The 19,407-nt window shown below is 33.3% G+C and overlaps 1 protein-coding gene across 1 annotated transcript in view; it reads right to left on the reverse strand.

Moving 5' to 3' along the window:
* Positions 1-18,851, reverse strand: part of t (C45 family peptidase tan) — a 65,341-nt gene extending 46,490 nt beyond the window's left edge. Inside the window, exons 1-5 of the mRNA XM_089089157.1 lie at positions 18,743-18,851; positions 17,545-17,742; positions 15,588-15,695; positions 13,396-13,630; positions 12,538-12,620 (exon numbers count right to left, since the gene is read on the reverse strand). Coding sequence (XP_088945283.1) covers positions 12,538-12,620; positions 13,396-13,630; positions 15,588-15,695; positions 17,545-17,742; positions 18,743-18,817 — 699 coding nt within the window. The 5' untranslated portion in view covers positions 18,818-18,851. The remainder of the gene's footprint in view (positions 1-12,537; positions 12,621-13,395; positions 13,631-15,587; positions 15,696-17,544; positions 17,743-18,742) is intronic.
* Positions 18,852-19,407: the final 556 nt, after the last annotated feature.

The following is a 19,407-nucleotide window of genomic DNA, read 5'->3' on the forward strand; positions in this document are numbered from 1 at the left end:
AAAAATACAAAATATTCCTTTATTACCTCTGCAAAACGGGTAAAAATGAAGAATTCATACACATTTTCAACTAGCTAAGGGTAAATGTTTTAAATATTAGCCATTCTATTTCGAAAAAAAACTATAGTTAGAAAAAATTCAATATGTTTCTTTTATTAATATGAAATAAGGAAAAAAAAGAATAATACATACACATTTACAACAAGCTAAAGGGAAAATGTTTTAAATATGAGCAATTCTATTGAGAAAAAACAAAACAGTTAGACAATATAACAACAATAAATATATAAAATATTAATTTTTGCTCTAATATTCGTCTAAAGTATCAAAGAATTATATATTTTTTTTATTTTAGGTAATCTGAGCCATTCTGTTGCTAAAACAAACAAAGGTTAGAAAATATGCAAAATTTTCCTTTATTACCTCTGCAATACGGCTAAAAATGAAGAATTCATACATCTTTTCAACTATATAAGCGTAATTTTTTTAAATATGACTCATTCTGTTGAGAAAACACACAAAACTTATAAAAAATACAAAATAGTCTTTTATTACCTCTGCAAAACGGCTAAAAATGAAGAATTCATACACATTTTCAACTAGCTAAGGGTAAGTGTTTTAAATATGAGCCATTCTGTTGCAAAAACACACATAAGTTAGAAAAAATACAATATATTCCTTTATTACCTCTGCAAAACGGCTAAAAATGAAGAATTCATACACATTTTCAACTAGCTAAGGGTAAGTGTTTTAAATATGAGCCATTCTGTTGCGAAAACACACAAAAGTTAGAAAAAATACAAAATATTCCTTTATTACCTCTGCAAAACGGCTAAAAATGAAGAATTCATACACATTTTCAACTAGCTAAGGGTAAGTGTTTTAAATATGAGCCATTCTGTTGCGAAAACACACAAAAGTTAGAAAAAATACAAAATATTCCTTTATTACCTCTGCAATACGGCTAAAAATGAAGAATTCATACACATTTTCAACTAGCTAAGGGTATATGTTTTAAATATGAGCCATTCTGTTGCGAAAACACACAAAAGTTAGAAAAAATACAAAATATTCCTTTATTACCTCTGCAAAACGGCTAAAAATGAAGAATTCATACACATTTTCAACTAGCTAAGGGTAAGTGTTTTAAATGTGAGCCATTCTGTTGCGAAAACACACAAAAGTTAGAAAACATTCACTAGTGTCATTGAGTAAATATTAATATCTTATATATATGTATTATTCATACACAATTTATAATTGCTAACGGTCAGTGTTTTAAATATGAGCCATTCTGTTGCGAAAACACACTAAAGTTAGAAAAAATAGAAAATAGTCCTTTATTACCTCTGCAATACGGCAAAAAATGAAGAATTAATACAGATTTTCAACTAGATAATTGTAAGTTTTTTAAATATTAGCCATTATATTGCGTAAACAAACAAAAGTATGAAAAAATGAAAAATGTTAATTTTTAACCTATGCAATTCGGGTAAAAATTTATAATTAAAAAAAAATTTAAACTAGCTAAAGGTTGAATATTTTAAATATGAGCCATTCTATGGCGTAAACACACAAAAGTTAGAAAAAATGAATACTATTCCTTTATTATCTCTGAAATACTGGTAAAAATGAAGAATTCATACACATTTTCAACTAGCTAAGGGTTAGTGTTTTAAATATGAGCCATTCTGTTGCGAAAACACACAAAAATTAGAAAAAATACAAAATTTTCCTTTATTACATCTGCAAATCGTCTAAAAATTAAGAACTCATACTCATTGTCAACTAGATATTTTTACGAAATTTATATATTAGACATTCTGTTGCGAAAACACACTAAAGTTAGAAAAAATACAAAATATTCCTTTATTACCTCTGCAAAACGGCTAAAAATGAAGAATTCATACACATTTTCAACTAGCTAAGGGTAAGTGTTTTAAATATGAGCCATTCTGTTGCGAAAACACACAAAAGTTAGAAAAAATACAAAATATTCCTTTATTACCTCTGCAAAACGGCTAAAAATGAAGAATTCATACACATTTTCAACTAGCTAAGGGTAAGTGTTTTAAATATGAGCCATTCTGTTGCGAAAACACACAAAAGTTAGAAAAAATACAAAATATTCATTTATTACCTCTGCAATACGGCTAAAAATGAAGAATTCATACACATTTTCAACTAGCTAAGGGTAAGTGTTTTAAATATGAACCATTCTGTTGCGAAAACACACAAAAGTTAGAAAAAATGCAAAATATTCCTTTATTACCTCTGCAAAACGGCTAAAAATGAAGAATTCATACACATTTTCAACTAGCTAAGGGTAAGTGTTTTAAATATGAGCCATTCTGTTGCGAAAACACACAAAAGTTAGAAAAAATACAAAATATTCCTTTATTACCTCTGCAAAACAGCTAAAAATGAAGAATTCATACACATTTTCAACTAGCTAAGGGTAATTGTTTCAAATATGAGCCATTCTATTGCGAAAACACCCAAAAGCTTGAAAAAAAGCAAAATGATCCTTTATAATCTTTGCAATACGGGTAAAAATGAAGGATTCATACACATTTTCAACTAGCTACGGGTAAATGTTTTAAATATGAGCCATTCTATAGCGAAAACACCCAGAAGTTAGAAAAAATGCAAAATGTACCTTTTTTACCTCTGCAAAACGGCTAAAAATGAAGAATTCATACACATTTTCAACTAGCTAAGGGTAAGTGTTTTAAATATGAGCCATTCTGTTGCGAAAACACACAAAAGTTAGAAAAAATACAAAATATTCCTTTATTACCTCTGCAAAACGGCTAAAAATGAAGAATTCATACACATTTTCAACTAGCTAAGGGTGAGTGTTTTAAATATGAGCCAGTCTGTTTGGACAAAACACACAAGGTATAAAAAATGCAAACTGTTCCGTTATTACCTCTGCAAAACGTCTAAAAATGAAGAATTCATAAACATTTTCAACTAGCTTAGGTTAAGTGTTTTAAATTTGAGCCATTCTATTGCGAAAACACACAGAAGTTATAAAAAATACAAAATGTTACGAAATTACTTCTGCAATAAGGCTAAAAATGAATAATTAAAAAAAATTTTCAAATAGATAAGGGTAAGTGTTTTAAATATGAGCCATTCTGTTGCGAAAACACACTGAAAAGACATATTATTGAACTCACATCAAACATTGCCGGGCTTGCATTTGAAGAACCTTCCATTATTTTCTATCTTGTCCTATATTTCAGCATTTACTGACTTTTAAAGCTTTTCAACGCTCTTAAATATACTAACCTAACGGTTATTTATTTACGAAATTGTGCAAACTGTTGATTTAGAACAATAATTACCTTTCTATATATCAATTAACACTCACTAGATTTGCCACTTTTCACTCGCGGAGAATGGTTTCAAAACAATACTTCTTACATCACATAGACTAATTGTGTCAAACGAGACATCTTCAATGCAGATTAATTAATTGTTACGTTCGATTTTGTTTTGAACATAGGAGAGCATCAATGGGAAGTGAGAATTTCTGTAAAACTATCGCTATTGAAATCCCTTGAATTAGGTTAGAGACAGACAAAAAGTTAGGTGTATGGTTGTACGAGAAAGAAAAATTCTTAGGTGTGGAGCTCCCCCACCGCCTCAACCATCGCTCTTGAAATCCCTTTAATTAGGTTAGAGACATACAAACAGTGATGTTTATGGTTAGGTTAGGTTAGATTATTGTGGGTTAAGTTAAGTTAGGGTCGACTTGCTTAGCCTCCGTAGCCCCCCCCTCCCCCACCGCCTCAACCATCGCTCGTGAACTCCCGGGAATTAGGGTAGAGAAAGACAAAAAGTTAGGTGTATGGTTTGGTTAGGTTAGATTATGTTAGGTTAGGTTAATTAACGGCAGCCTCTTTTGTTAAGGTTTTTTATTTGGCAGGGGGGGGCTCCCGCCCCTCTCAACAAAAAGTTAGGTGTATGGTTAGGTTAGGTTAGATTATGTTAGGTTAGGTTAATTTAGGTTAGACTAGCTTAGCCTACGTACGGCCCCCCCCCCCCCCGGGGGCCCCGGGGCCGTCAAGCCGCCCCCGGGTGGGACCCCCACCACCCAGGTTAGGTTACCTAACATTTCAAGGTGACCCCCCCCCCCCCCAACTCTGGGGCCTCGGGGCCGAAAGCCTGATACGGGTGGGACCCTCACCACCAAGGTCAGGTTAGGTTAGATTAGGTTAAGTTACTTAACATTTCTAGGTTAACTTACATCAGGTTAAGTGATTTAAGTTAAACCTAACATAATCTAACCTAACCTAACCATACACCTAACTTTTTGTTGAGGGGGGCGGGAGCCCCCCCCAAAAAAATAAAAAACCTTAACAAAAGAGGCTGCCGTTAATTAACCTAACCTAACATAATCTAACCTAACCGTACACCTAACTTTTTGTTTGTCTCTCACCTACTTCACGGTATGGCAAGAGAGAGGAGTGAGTCGGTTGTTGATGTGTTGATACTGGTTCGAATCTATGCGTCACTAAATTAACCTAACCTAACAGACTCTAACCTAACCATTCACCAACGTATTTATAGGTCTATATCCTAATTAAATTTATTTACATATCGATGGTTGAGGAGGTGGGGGAGCTCCACACCTAAGAACTTTTCTTTCTCGTACAACCATACACCTAACTTTTTGTCTGTCTCTAACCTAATTCAAGGGATTTCAATAGCGATAGTTTTACAGAAATTCTCACTTCCCATTAATGATCTCCGATGTTCAAAACAAAATCAAACGAAAAAATTAAATAATCTGCATTAAAGATGTCTCGATTGACATTTTTAGTCTTTGCAATGTAAGAAGTATTGTTTTGAAACCATTCTCCGCGAGTGAAAAGTGGCAATAATAGTGACTGTTAATTGATGTATAGAAAGGTAATTATTGTTCTAAATCAACAGTTTGCACGATTTTGTAAATAAATAACCGTTAGGTTAGTATATTTAAGAGCTTTGAAAAGCTTTAAAAGTCAGTATATGCTGAAATAGAGGACAAGATAGAAAATAATGGAAGGTTCTTCAAATGCAAGCCAGGCAATGTTTGATGTGAGTTCAATAATATGTCTTTTCAGTGTGTTTTCGCAACAGAATGGCTCATATTTAAAACACTTACCCTTAGCTAGTTGAAAATGTGTATGAATTCTTCATTTTTAGCCGTTTTGCAGAGGTAATAAATGATTATTTTGTATTTTTTCTAATTTTTGTTTGTTTTCGCAACAGAATTGCTCATATTTAAAACACTTAGCCTTAGCTAGTTGAAAATGTGTATGAATTCTTCATTTTTAGCCGTTTTGCAGAGGTAATAAAGGAATATTTTGTATTTTTTCTAACTTTTGTGTGTTTTCACAACAGAATGGCTCATATTTAAAACACTTACCCTTAGCTAGTTGAAAATGTGTTTGAACTCTTCATTTTGAGCCGTTTTGCAGAGGTAATAAAGGAATATTTTCTATTTTTCTAAGTTTTGTGTGTTTTCGCAACAGAATGGCTCATATTTAAAACACTTACCCGTAGCTAGTTGAAAATGTGTATGAATTCCTCATTTTTAGCCGTTTTGCAGAGGTAATAAAGGAATATTTTGTATTTTTTCTAACTTTTGTGTGTTTTCACAACAGAATGTCTCATATTTAAAACAATTACACATAGCTATTTGAAAATGTGTATGAATTCTTAATTTTCAGCCGTATTGCAGAGGTAATAAAGGAACATTTTGCATTTTTTCTAACTTTTGTGTGTTTTCGCAATAGAATGGCTCATATTTAAAACATTTACCCTTTAGCTAGTTGAAAATGTGTATGAATTCTTCATTTTTAGCCGTATTGCAGAGGTAATAAATGAATATTTTGCATTTTTTCTAATTTTTGTGTGTTCTCGCAACAGATTTTCTCATAATGAATAATCTATAAATGAGAGTTTATTATATTATTTATTATATTCATAATTAGCATAAGTTAATATTTTATTTTTTTATGGTTTTAATTTTTTATAACTTTTGTTTTTTTTATAAACAGAATGTATTATATTTCAAACGCTCACCCTTAGCTAGTTGAAAATGTGTATGAATTCTTCATTTTTAGCCGTATTGCAGAGGTAATAAAGGAATATTTTGTATTTTTTCTAACTTTTGTGTGTTTTCGCAATAGAATGGCTCATATTTAAAACACTTACCCTTAGCTAGTTGAAAATGTGTATGAATTCTTCATTTTTATCCGTTTTGCAGAGGTAATAAATGATTATTTTGTATTTTTTCTAAATTTTGTGTGTTTTCGCAACAGAATGGTTCATATTTAAAAAACACACCATTAGCTATTTGAAATGTTTATGCATACTTCAAATTAAGAAGTTTATCAGATGTCAACAAGGAACATATATTTAAATGTATTTCTTTTGTGTGTTTTCTAAATATTATTTCTAATAAAATAAAATTATACCCTTTAGAAAGAATTAGTTGTTTAGGCATTCTAAATTTTTACACATTATAAATAGGTCAAAGAGGAACAATTTTCATTTTTTATAATTTATGTGTGTTTACACAATAGAATGGCTCATATTTAAAACATTTACCCATAGCTAGTTGAAAATGTGTATGAATCCTTCATTTTTAGCCGTATTGCAGAGGTAAAAAAGGAACATTTTGCATTTTTTCTAACTTTTGTGTGTTTTCGCAATAGAATGGCTCATATTTAAAACACTTACCCGTAGCTAGTTGAAAATGTGTATTAATTCTTCATTTTTAGTCGAATTGCAGAGGTAATAAAGGATTATTTTGTATTTTTTCTAACTTTTGTGTGTTTTCGCAACAGAATGGCTCATATTTAAAACACTTACCCTTAGTTAGTTGAAAATGCGTATGAATTTTTCATTTTTAGCCGTATTGCAGAGGTCATAAAGGAACATTTTGCATTTTTTCTAAATTTTGTGTTTTCGCAAAAGAATGGCCCATATTTGAAAAACTCACCCTTAGCTAGTTGAAAATGTGTATGAATTCTTCATTTTTACCCGTTTTGCAGAGGTAATAAAGGAATATTTTGTATTTTTCTAACTTTTGTGTGTTTTCACAACAGAATGGTCCATATTTAAAACACTTACCCTTTGCTAGTTGAAAATGTGTTTGAATTCTTAATTTTTTGCCTTTTTGCTGTGGTAATAAAGGAATATTTGTATTTTTTCTAGCTTTTGTGTGTTTTCGCAACAGAATGGCTCATATTTAAAACACTTACCCTTAGCTAGTTGAAAATGTGTATGAATTCTTCATTTTTAGCCGTATTGCAGAGGTAATAACGGAATATTTTGTATTTCTTTTAACTTTTGTGTGTTTTCGTAATATAATGGCTCATATTAAAAACATTCACCCATAGCTAGCTGATCATTTGTATGAATTCTTCAATATTAGCCACTTTTCATAGGTAATAAAGCACGAGTTTGTATAGTGGCTCACGTGTTATGATGGTCTCAAAAGCCGGGCTATGAGTTAATTCCCTCATCCTTAGCTAGTTGACACTGTGTATGGATTATTCAGTTTTAGCCGTTTTGCAGAGGTAATACAGGGATATTTTGTATTTTTTCTTAATTGTGTGTGTTTTCGCAACAGAATGGCTCATATATAAAACACATACACTAAGCTAGTTGAAATTGAGTATGAATTCTTCATTTTTAGCCGGTTTGCAGAGGTAATAAAGGACTATTTTGTATTTTTTCTAACTTTTGTGTGTTTTCGCAATAGAATGGCTCATATTTAAAACATTTACCCTTTAGCTAGTTGAAAATGTGTATGAATTCTTCATTTTTAGCAGTATTGCAGAGGTAATAAAGTAAAATTTTTCATTTTTTCAAACTTTAGTGTGTTTTCGCAATAGAATGGCTCATATTTAAAACATTTACCCTTAGCTAGTAGAAAATGTGTATGAATTCTTCATTTTTAGCCGTTTTGCAGAGGCAATAAGGGAATGTTTTGTATTTTTTCTAACTTTTGTGCTTTTTCGACAACAAAGTGGCCCATATTTAAAACACTTACCCTTAGCTAGTGGAAAATGTGTATGAATTCTTCATTTTTAGCCGTTTTGCAGAGGTAATAAAGAAATTTTTGCATTTTTTCTAACTTTTGTGTGTTTTCACAATAGAATGGCTCATATTTAAAACATTTACCATTAGCTAGTTGAAAATGTTTATTAATACTACTTTTTTATACTTATTTAATATTTTCAATTTTAACATAGTTTATTTTTTATTACGTTTTTGTGTTTTTGAATTCTAATGGCTCATATTTAAAACATTTACCCTTTAGCTAGTTGAAAATGTGTATGAATACTTCATTTTTCGACGTATCGCATAGGTAAAAAAGGAACACTTTGTATTTTTTCTAACTTTTGTGTGTTTTCGCAACAGAATGGCTCATATTTAAAACACACATATATATATATATATATATATATATATATATATATATATATATATATATATATATATATATATATATATATATATATATATATATATATATATATATATATATATATATATATATATATATATATATATATATATATATATATATATATATATTTTTTCTAACTTTTGTGTGTTTTCGCAACCGAAGGGCTAATTTTTAATAATTTTACCCTTTAGCTATATTATATTTTTTTGTTAGTCGAAATTTTTAGCCGTAATTCATTTGTTTATAATTAACATATTTCATTTTTTCAAACTTTTGTGTGTTTACGAAATATATTGTCTCTTATTAAAAAAATTCACCCCTTTAGCGAGTTGAAAATGTGTATGAATTCTTCATTTTTGGCCGTTTTGCAGCGGTAATAAAGGAAAATTTTGTATTTTTTATAACTTTTGTGTGTTTTCGCAACAGAATGGCTCATATTTAAAACACTAACACTAAGAAATAACAAAATATGTATTACTTCTACAATTTTAGCAGTATTGCAGAGGTAATAAAGGAATATTTTGTATTTTTTCTAACTTTTGTGTGTTTTCGCAACAGAATGGCTCATATTTAAAACACTTACCCTTAGCTACTTGAAAATGTGTATGAATTCTTCATTTTTACCCGTATTGCACAGGTAATAAAGGAATATTTTGTATTTTTTCTAACTTGTGTAAGTTTTCGCAACAGAATGGCTCATATTTAAAACACTTACCCTTAGCTAGTTGAAAATGTGTATGAATTCTTCATTTTTACCCGTATTGCAGAGGTAATAAAGGAATATTCTGTATTTTTTCTAACTTTTGTGTGTTTTCGCAACAGAATGGCTCATATTTAAAACACACACCCATAGCGAGTTGAAGATGTGTATGACTCCTTCAATTTTAGCCGTATTGCAGAGGTAATAAAGGAAAATTTTTCAGTTTTTATAACTTTTGTGTGTTTTCGCAAAAGAATGGCTCATACTTAAAACAATCACCCTTAGCTAGTTGAAAATTTGTATGAATTCTTAATTTTTAGCCATTTTGCAGAGGTAATAAAGGAATATTTTGTATTTTTTCTAACTTTTGTGTGTGGATATAAGTTTTTTGTGTGTGTGTGTAAGTGTGTGTGTGTGTGTGTGTGTGTGTGTGTGTTAGTTTTTGTGTGTGTAAGTTTTTTGTGTGTGTGTGTGTGTGAGTGTGTGTGTGTGTGTGTGTGTGTGTGTGTGTGTGTAAGTTTTTGTGTGTGTAAGTTTTTGAGTGTGTGTGTAAGTTTTCGTGTGTGTGTGTGTAAGTTCTGTGTGTGTGTGTGTGTGTGTGTGTAAGTTTTTGTGTGTGTGTGTGTGTGTGAGTTTTTTTTGTTTTCTTTTTTAAGTTTGTTTTTTGGTGTGTTTTTGTTTGTGTGTGTGTGTGTTTGTGTTTTTAATTTTGTGTGTGTGTTTTTTTGTTTGCTTGTGTTTTTGTTTTATCGTGTGTTTTTGTGTGTGTGTTTGTGTAAGTTTTGTGTGTGTGTGTGTGTAAGTTTTTGTGTGCATGTAAGTTTTTGTGTGCATGTAAGTTTTCGTGTGCATGTGTAAGTTTTTGTGTGTGTGTAAGTTTGTGTGTGTGTGTGTGCATAAGTTTTGGCGTGTGTGTGTAAGTTTTCGTGTGTGTGTGTAAGTTTTCGTGTGTGTGTTTGTGTGTAAGTTTTTGTGTGTGTGTGTAAGTTTTTGTGTGTGTGTAAGTTTTTGTGTGCATGTATGGGGACCGGGGGAGGACCTTTGGGGCCCAGGGGGGGGGGGCGTTTGGGAGCTTGGGGGCCCTTGAGGACCGGGGGGTGCCTTTGGGAGCCCAGTGGACCTTTGGGGACCGGGGTGGGACCTTTGGGGGCCCGGGGGGGCCTTGGGGGCCGGTTGGCCCTTTGGGAGCCCGGGGGACCTTTGAAGACCAGTGGAGGGCTTTTGGGGGTCTGAGGAGGGCGTGGGGGGGAGAACCTTTCGAAATTTTTACTTTTTAGTTTACTTTTTTTTGCGGTGCATCCCTGCGGCGCATCCTGCGGCACTTTCTTGTGGTGCCTCCCTGCGGCGCACCCCCTGCGGTGCTTTCCTGACCCGCGGCGCATCCCTGCGGCACATCCTGCGGCGCTTTCCTGGCCCACGGCGCATCCCGGCGGCGCTTCTCTGGTCCGGGGGACCTTTGGGGGCCGGGGGAGGGCCTTTGGGGCACAGGGAGGGCCTTTGGGGCACAGGGAGGGCCGTTGGGGGTCCGGGGGGGGGGCAGTTGGGGGCCCGGGGGACCTTTGGGGGCCGATGGAGGGCCTTTGGGACCCCGTTGGTCCTTTGGGAGCTCGTTGGGCCTTTGGGGGGCCCGGGGATGGCCTTTGGGGGTCTGGGTGGGCCTTTGAGGACCGGGGGCTTCCTTCGGGGTTGAGGTAGGAGGATTGGAACCCTTTGGGGTTGGGTTAGAGGACCTCACAACACTGTTCAAATGAAACTTGTGTATTATAACGACCACAGAGTTTCACCATTAAATTCTCTTCTAAAATCTCTTCAAAAATCATCTTTTAAAATGTCTCTAACTGTTTCGCCGAAATAGTTCCATAACCTGTCTAAAACAGTTTCGCCCAAATAATCCCTAAACGTAATTTCAGCGTGTTCCTATTGTTTTTGGCATCTCTGCGCTAATGCATTTCAAATTAATAAGAAACCTGATTCCCGCGCTAAAACAATTCATCGCTAAGATGTTTCTTGGAGAATTGTTTCCATGGCCTTTGGCTATTAATATCCTTTGGAGTTCGACCAAAAGAGTTGTTTCCGAGGCAAAGACATTAATTACTTGGATCTATTCCTGGAGAATAGTTTATATGAGAAAATTTTTAAAGTATGACAGATGATGTCATTGTTTGATTTATCTGTCAAGAAAGGGGAATTAATTTTTTGTTTCTAAGGGGAATTATTGATTCACGATAGGTGAATTGAGGTCGACATCACAGGTGTTCCAAGGTCGATGTTGTGGTTGTTGTAAGTGCACGCTCTCAGCGAATGTCATGGTCGATGTTGTTGTTGTTGACATTTAGGTCATTGACCCCATTAACCACGTGTTCTCCCTAATGACTCTATGCCCATATATGGTGTACTGACAGAGTTAGACTAAATTTTAGATGGCAGCAGGGGTGAGGGACAGTGTCAATAGGGTCAATTCTACTTACAATCTAGGTATCTTTCTACTACTACTAACAACAACTCACTGTAGCACCAATCCGCCTAAGGCTAATATATAGCTGTGCACGCTACTCCATCCCAATCTATTCGTACACTCGTAAACAATTTGACATACATTTCTGAAAAAAAAATGTCACCCGTTAACATCCCTCTTTCCCCTCCTGATGGAATATAAAATTATACTTTTGCCCTTACCCAGGCGGTTTGATAGACAAAATTGTTGATGAAATTGGAACCTCAGTTAAAATCTAAAATTTAATTCTTGACTGTCATTGCTAAAAAAAAAATTTCCTGTGTTAACTTTTTCCTCTAGCAAGTAACTAGCTATGTTGGACCCCCCCCCCTCCCCCGAAAAAGATAGAAATAATGTGTTTCGATTGTTTACAGCAAGCAAGGAGCGAATGTTCAGACTCGGAATTAGGAATAAGTATACTCAAAATAGATCTTGTTTTAACCTTGAAGCCCACGATTTACTTTTGTTTTCTAGTATGCTTCTTTAATTAGGAATTTTATGACCGTTGTCGTAAGTGTGCTATGCTATATCCCCTTATAACTTATCTAGTTACTTGTTACTATAGCAGCAACATAATAAAATTACTACAAAAGTGGTTAAAACACAAAGAAGAATTTTTGAAGTTGTCTCGGAATCTCGGAAAGGTTGCCGAATCTCGAGAAGTTGTCACATATGCATAGATGTTAGTTCGCTCCAAAGTGCGAATTGAGGTAATCTTTAATAAGTTGTAAAAACCGTACTTCACTGTAAAAGAGAAGAAAGGCGTTTGACAGAAAACAACCAGATAGGTAATAAGGTGGTTGCCACGACTGACCGACACTGTGGAAGTTCCCTTACCACTTTTTGAAAAGCTCAAAATTGTACGTGATCAAGCCCAATTTTTGACGTCTTCAAAGGACTGCTCCAAAGCATAGCGGATTCTCTGTATGTAAATGCAGGTATCTCCACTACTAATGTGGATATGATTAGAGCTCATTTTTTTCACGAAGAGTTTGTTTTTGTTGCTCATTGTTGACTCGAATATAGATATGGATTGATTATTAGGTAAGTGCTTATTCCTGAAATTTCAGGGGCATTATAGGATAACTGATACTCCCTTTTTCTTTTCGGCAAACTGTTGAAATACAAATCGATCCAAGGCGAACCTCGAATTTTTACAAATCGAATTTTTTTTATTTTTTTTTATCAGAGATTACAGTTCAAGTATGCCGAATTTAGTGTCAAACTGCCAAGAAATGCGTATATTTAGGAAACGTAAATAACATTTTTAGAAAACAGAATTTACGTCTTAAATTAAAAAAATGCATTATTGACAAGATTCAACTTTTAAAGCCAGTATTTTAATTCGAAACTTCCAAAAAAATGAAAAAAAAATCTTGTTATATAAACCAAATACCAACAAAACCATTGTTCATTTCTTATTTGTCTACAATTTGAAAAGATATAGGCCACAAATTCCCTCATGCCCTTTCTTAATTTCAAGCAAATTACTTTAGGTACCCGTACATTTTCAGATTTATGGAAAAATACTATTGAAAAAAAAAATTATAATTTGTTTTGGGTGCATGTTTAATCCTTTACGAAATATTAAATAATTGTTTTTGGTTTATCTGCCTTTTCAAATATCTATTAAAACGCTAAAGATTAAAAGCATATAAAATGGCGAAAGGAAATTTGTTCTCTTTTTACTCATTTTTTATAAATAAAAAATTAAGCACTTACGTGTCTTTTTTGTAAGAACTTTTGCAGGTGTTAGAATATTTATCGAGTAAAGTAGTCCATGATGATTGTATCCCATACAAAATCCTGGAAGATGTCCAGCATAGCAAATAGCTGAGAATTCTTCTTCTCGTACCTTCCACTTCCCTTGAGGTTCATTTTCACGAATATGAGCATTAACAATATAGCAGTGATTCAAAGCTTCTGGAAGGGCGTCTTCAGTGTGTCCCAAGAAAGCCTATAATCAACAATATTATTTAACCTTGGGATCAGACCTAATCAAACAGTTGGTAGTAGTCCCAGACCTAATCATACAGTTGGAGATAGTAAACGGTAAGTAAAGAGCTACCCATACAAATCTAGGTTGTAAACATGACTGAGATTCTGTCAAGTTGACAGGAATTCAGTAGAGACAATAGGCTGTCAGTAAATGATAAAACAAAGAAAGGAATTAACAGTTTTGGCAAGTTTCCAGCCTCATTTTAATAGGTCTATTTACGGTTATGAGAAATTGTGTTGAACAGTTAACAACCTATATCAGTGAAAACCTAGAAGTTTTGTTACAGACATGCTACGTCCTTTCAATGCAATTCAGGTAGCCTACTATCCCATCGCAGTTTAGAAAAACGGTAAGCATTTTTTGAAATTATTTTGTTGTTCATTAATAATTATTCTGTTCTATCTTTGACAAAAGTAATAAAGAATGAATGCAGCTAGGGACAAAAGCACTCATTAAGAGCTGTGCTGAAAGTCTTTGGAATTCAGCCTACAAATTTGATAATGCTCGGCCAGCAGTACTTGGTCATGTTTATTCCAGTTCCATTTGTGAGGTCTTTCCAGTATGCATTTGTGAGGTCTTTCTTCTCTTCGGCTATACATGCAATTTTATTTTGTTCTGTAAGCTAGGTTAGAAAAAAACTTCCTGAAGTTTTTGAAGCTTCTCTTTGTGATATGATTAACTTTTTAGCAAACAGCCGAACATAAATGGTTAAATTCAAAACTTGTTCAAGAGGTGGGTGTATCCAAAGGCTCCAGATTACTGCATAAATTTTTAATACAAGCTGGGTTTTTTTCTACAAGACCAAAAAAGTCAACTGTCTAAACGTAGTTTCAAAGGAGTAATATAGAAATCTATGTACTTCTGTCCACCTTTAAAACATTAATGGGAAAGGCAATCAAATGTTTTGGCATATCAAATATTGTGGGGAATCAGGACCCTTTTTATTACCACTTGTGTGAAATGCCTCTATTTTTCTCAAGAAAATATTTTGAGGGCCAAACGTTGAAAACTGGCTGAATGAATGCTAATTTATAACCAAAGTAACGGAACAGGTCCCACTCCTCTGTTTGAATTATTATGAATAATTGCTAAGGAAAATGAGAAAAAGGGTCAACCATCAAGACTAAGGGCTGAAGTCATTGACGAGTCTAAGCCCAGCCATTGTCTTGAATGGTAGAGATGTCAGTGTAGTCCATAAATGTTTTTTTTTTTTGGGGGGGGGGACACTTGCCCAGGTGCAGAAATCTTAGGGGCACAAAACTTCGAATAAATAATTTAACAATTATAATCATCTTGTAAGTGGTGGATTTTTTTTATATATAAAGTAAAGGAGGCATTGGCTGTAAGTATAAGCATATTGAATCTGAAATTTTCATTTTTTCAATATTTTTATCACCATTCCTTAAAAATAAAAGTAAGTAGACCGGATTCAATTAATATTAATGTTTTCTTGTGATATTTTGTATTCAAACCTGCTCGTATTTTGCAGGATGTTGAGATAATGAGTAATTCTGCAGAGGCTAAAGTAAGAAAAGTAAAACTTAGATATGAAAAGTTTTTCTAATAAATTAAAATTTTGTTAATAAATGCAAATTTTGTTAAAATCTAGCCTGAAAATTTTTTAGAGACAAGGGGGGGGGGGCGCTAATCAAAATTTATCCCGGTCGTAAGAGAGGTCAGAACCGCCAATTCTGTAGTCCCCTATTCCCCATCTTGATTTTAACAAACGTGTTCACTTTCCAAATATTCTTATTTTCAACGTTATCTTGCATATAAGAAATTTCTTAAGTGCCAGGATGGCTCTCTCTACTGCACGATGTATAATATTCTAATGTCACTACAATGCGCCGCGAGTGTTTGTGTTACTGAGCCGTTTTAAAACAAGAAAAAAAAACCAGAAAATTGTATAGTTTACCTGCTCTCCCGTAGTGACACAAACAGTGCTACAGCCAGTTGATGCCGTTGGCGCGTCAGCCTTCTTAAAGTTCATTAATAATGTCTGATCAAGGTGAAGAAGCAGCAGCTAAAAATGAATTTTTAAAAGAATCACTTTCTTTTTGTTTTTCTCTGCTCTGGCAAACGCTTAAAAAAATAAATCGCGGTCTTTTGCGTGGTTGTATATTTCCAAGTTCTCTTTTTAAAGTTTTTAAAGCTGTTTTTATACGCAAAATCATTAATGTAGATTTTAAAATTGTAGAAAAAATGAATTGTAAAAGATGTTTTTTTGCTAACTTGCTAACATTTCAGTAAACTACTTATCCTCTGATATTTTCATAATATCTTAGGGATAGTCAAGCATAACTGGCTATTGAATAAACCCATTCAATCCTGTAGCTTATAATGTTTATTCAATCTAGCGCTTTACTGAAAATACAAAACGGCCCAAAAAAAAGGATGTTTTCTTTGAAGAAAACTCTTTGACTAGCCTGCACAAAACAAAGACTAATTTGTAAGTCTCTTAATAGTCTTTCAGTAACTATGATATCGATAAATTTTAGAATACAAACATAGTACTCGAAAAGGCTCCAGTAAACTCTGTTTTCAGTAAAGCATTAGTTTTTAGAATTCTACAGATATTGGAAAATGCCACGAGTCACTTTATATGAGCTAGTTTTGCAGATATATCTTGCGTAATCAGTGAAGCAAGATTTTTTTTAGTTTTAAGTTCCTACTTCGCTCTTTACTTCCGTAAGAATTTTTTTTTCAAATTTATCTATCTTCAGAATTTGAAAATTTTGCAAAAAGTTGTAGAATATTTCTACAACTAGTTGTAGGAGAATCGTTGTAAGCCCCAAATCGTTTTTCGACTTTTCTTGCTTAAACATGGTTCATCAGTTGTTTGTGGACAGAAAAATTCACTTTTCTGTAAAATGAGAAAATAATAATTATGGTACTTTGTTTTCACTTTTGAGCTAATCTGTACCATGAGAAATTGGTACACAGAAAGCATACAACCAACCACAATTCACGAAATGGAGTCTAAAGCTTATTTTGGACGTAGTAACCTGCTCCCAGGGCTAAACTATGTTTATACAAAAGCTTCAAACCTCTGTGTGATCTATTGAGCCTTTCCATTTAAGATTATTCTACACAACAAGATTAGGAAGAACAATCTTAGTTTTGACAAAGGCAAAAAAGGATGCGTGAATATTTTTTTGAATCTTGCGTGTGTAACCCTTCGAAAAAATATGTTTGCTAGGTTGCCTCTGAAGCTGCAACCATGATTCTGAAATGTGAATCTCAACTTTGACGATTGTGTTTTTTGTCTTTTCTGATTCATATTTTATAATCTTTTTTCTCTGTTCAAGGGTAAGCTACCCTGGTCGGCTACTTTTCAGCAATTTGACGAAAAGGAACGCCAAAAATTGAGTGAAGTACGTGTCTGTTTCCTTGTTTATTACGATTTAAACAGAAATGCAAAAATACTCCACCACACAGTGAACAGTCCTAAAAATAAATTCTCATAAATTTTCGAAGGATTTGTTTTCTTTCAAAAATCCAGAAAAATGAGCATAATTGACAGGAATGAATGGGCTTCCATTAAAAGCATTGCATTTTGTTCGATATTACAAACAATCCCATTATAAAGCCAACATATAGTTTAAATATACTTTATGTTTAAATGCACTAATTGGTTTTAGTTTCAAAGTATTTTACTTTTAACCATTCGCCACAATATAAACCAATTACAATTAATGTGAATACCGATAGGAAATTAATGAATATTTAAAAGAAAAAGGAAGACGTCTTTTCTTCATTTCTAAGAACACGGTTCTTGTAAATAAATAATATATAAATAGTTTCTTCATGTGTGAACAATTTATATTGGTTCAAATACTTTGATATTAAAGTAAAATTAGTTAAATACAGACCTTATAGAAAGGAACATCAGCACCATCTGCAGTTCCGCGAATCTCATTTACGTATTGAGGGAAATTTTCTTCGAGTTGGAGCAAAGATTCGTTGTATATCTGTTTTCCTTCAGGAGCTTCAAAGGCTGGAATCAGCTCGTTATTCAGTGCATCAGATATTGTAAGGAAATCTTGAATAACGTGTCGGAATGTTTTACCCTGGAGAAATATTGTTGTTAATTTTGAAGTGCTAGAATGATAATCCTGTTGGAACGAAAATTTATAAATAACTGTATAACGTGGCTTACTAAGGCTTACCATGGCTAATCAAGAAATTCCTATTCTCAGTACCAGGGACTCAGAACCTTTCAAGTTCGCAAGGTTTAAGCCGAGTTAAGTATCCACATGGCAAATGACACATCATTCCTCCTGATGTTCTGGCACGTTGCGCCATGAATTGAAGCAGAACATTTGATAAAAAGATCAGCATAAAGGTATGAAGCTGTTACAGTAATATCACTTCAACCCCGTTAGAATAAAAACAATTCGAGTTTTACAGGTTCTTATTTGTTTAAATGAAGGAAGTATTTTACTTTTAGTATTTTACAAGTTTCAGGTGTTCTTCTATTAATTGTCGCATTGTTAAAAGTCATTTTTTTTTGGCATATGCATCTTTATTTAAGAAGCAGTGTTAAGAAATAAAATATACAAATGTGCGAGTTTGAACTCCGATTTCGTCAATTAAAACCAAATCTCCAGATATCTATTTAATTCGAAATTTATGTTCTCAGTTAAGAGAAATTAAACTTTCATAGACAATTAAAGCAGAAAAGCAGCTAACAAATTTGACAACAAGTCATTTCAAATCTTAACAGCTTTGACAAGAAGTCTTGTCAAATTTTTAATATTTGAGCTGAGCCACAAAAGCATATTTCGGAGTTCCATATCTTTGAGTGTCCACAAAATTATAAGTCGGCTTTATCTTACTCGGACCTTTTCTTATTTCCGAATAAAACAAGAAAAGGTCCACAAAGACCGTTCTGTGCCCTTGACTAGTTTTCAGGTTGGCTGTGAAACTGCAACCCTTACAAACGTCACCCCCATCTCTACTGACATACAAGTACCTTAAATATGAAGCCCTTTTGTAATAAGACAGTACAATAGTCTTTCAATAAAATGGCCTATGGTCTCTATGGGATTGCTGAGAAAGAAAACTTACTATGTCAAAACCAACTTCATAAAATGTTCCAGAAGTATGAATAACGGGTAAACAGTTTCGCCTTTCGTTATCCATGTTTTGAGTTAAAAAACTTTTTTGTGAGGTAACCTTGTTAGATATAACTTAAAAACTAGTAAAGAGAATTATGGTAACATGAAAGTTCTAGGATTTCAACTAATTTGATTAAAGATAGCTGAAACCTTGGTAATGCCTGTTAAATTCCTGGGAAAATAATCTATGCTTTTTAAATAATCAATAAATAGCAGAAAAGTGGGAATCTAGCGCGAAGACTGGGAACAACCTCCAATAATTGCTTTTGATATCTATTTAAGGGTAATACTAACCACAGATGATCCGTCTTATATATATGCTAGTTTAAATACATGCTAGGTTTTTTAGTAGACTCTGCTAAGATTGTTAATAGGCAAAAAAACAAACCAATCAATATATGTAATTTAAAGAGAATACTCAATATGATGTATTTTTTTCGTAAAAAAAGCATTCAGAGCAACAACCGTTTATCAAATTCTGCAAGCCCCTGCTTCCTGTTAATGTAGCATTTAAAAGAATTTTTTCAGTAAAGTACAAATCATATTCTGGCTTTTAGAAAGCATATGGGCTTAGAACCCTACTCATATTAATTTCTGCTCGTTTTGAGTTTGACT

This window comes from Artemia sp. Qi Xiang Cuo, chromosome 5, assembly GCF_049724085.1.
Source record: "Artemia sp. Qi Xiang Cuo chromosome 5, ASM4972408v1, whole genome shotgun sequence".
Classification (NCBI taxonomy): Eukaryota; Metazoa; Arthropoda; class Branchiopoda; order Anostraca; family Artemiidae; genus Artemia; species Artemia sp. Qi Xiang Cuo.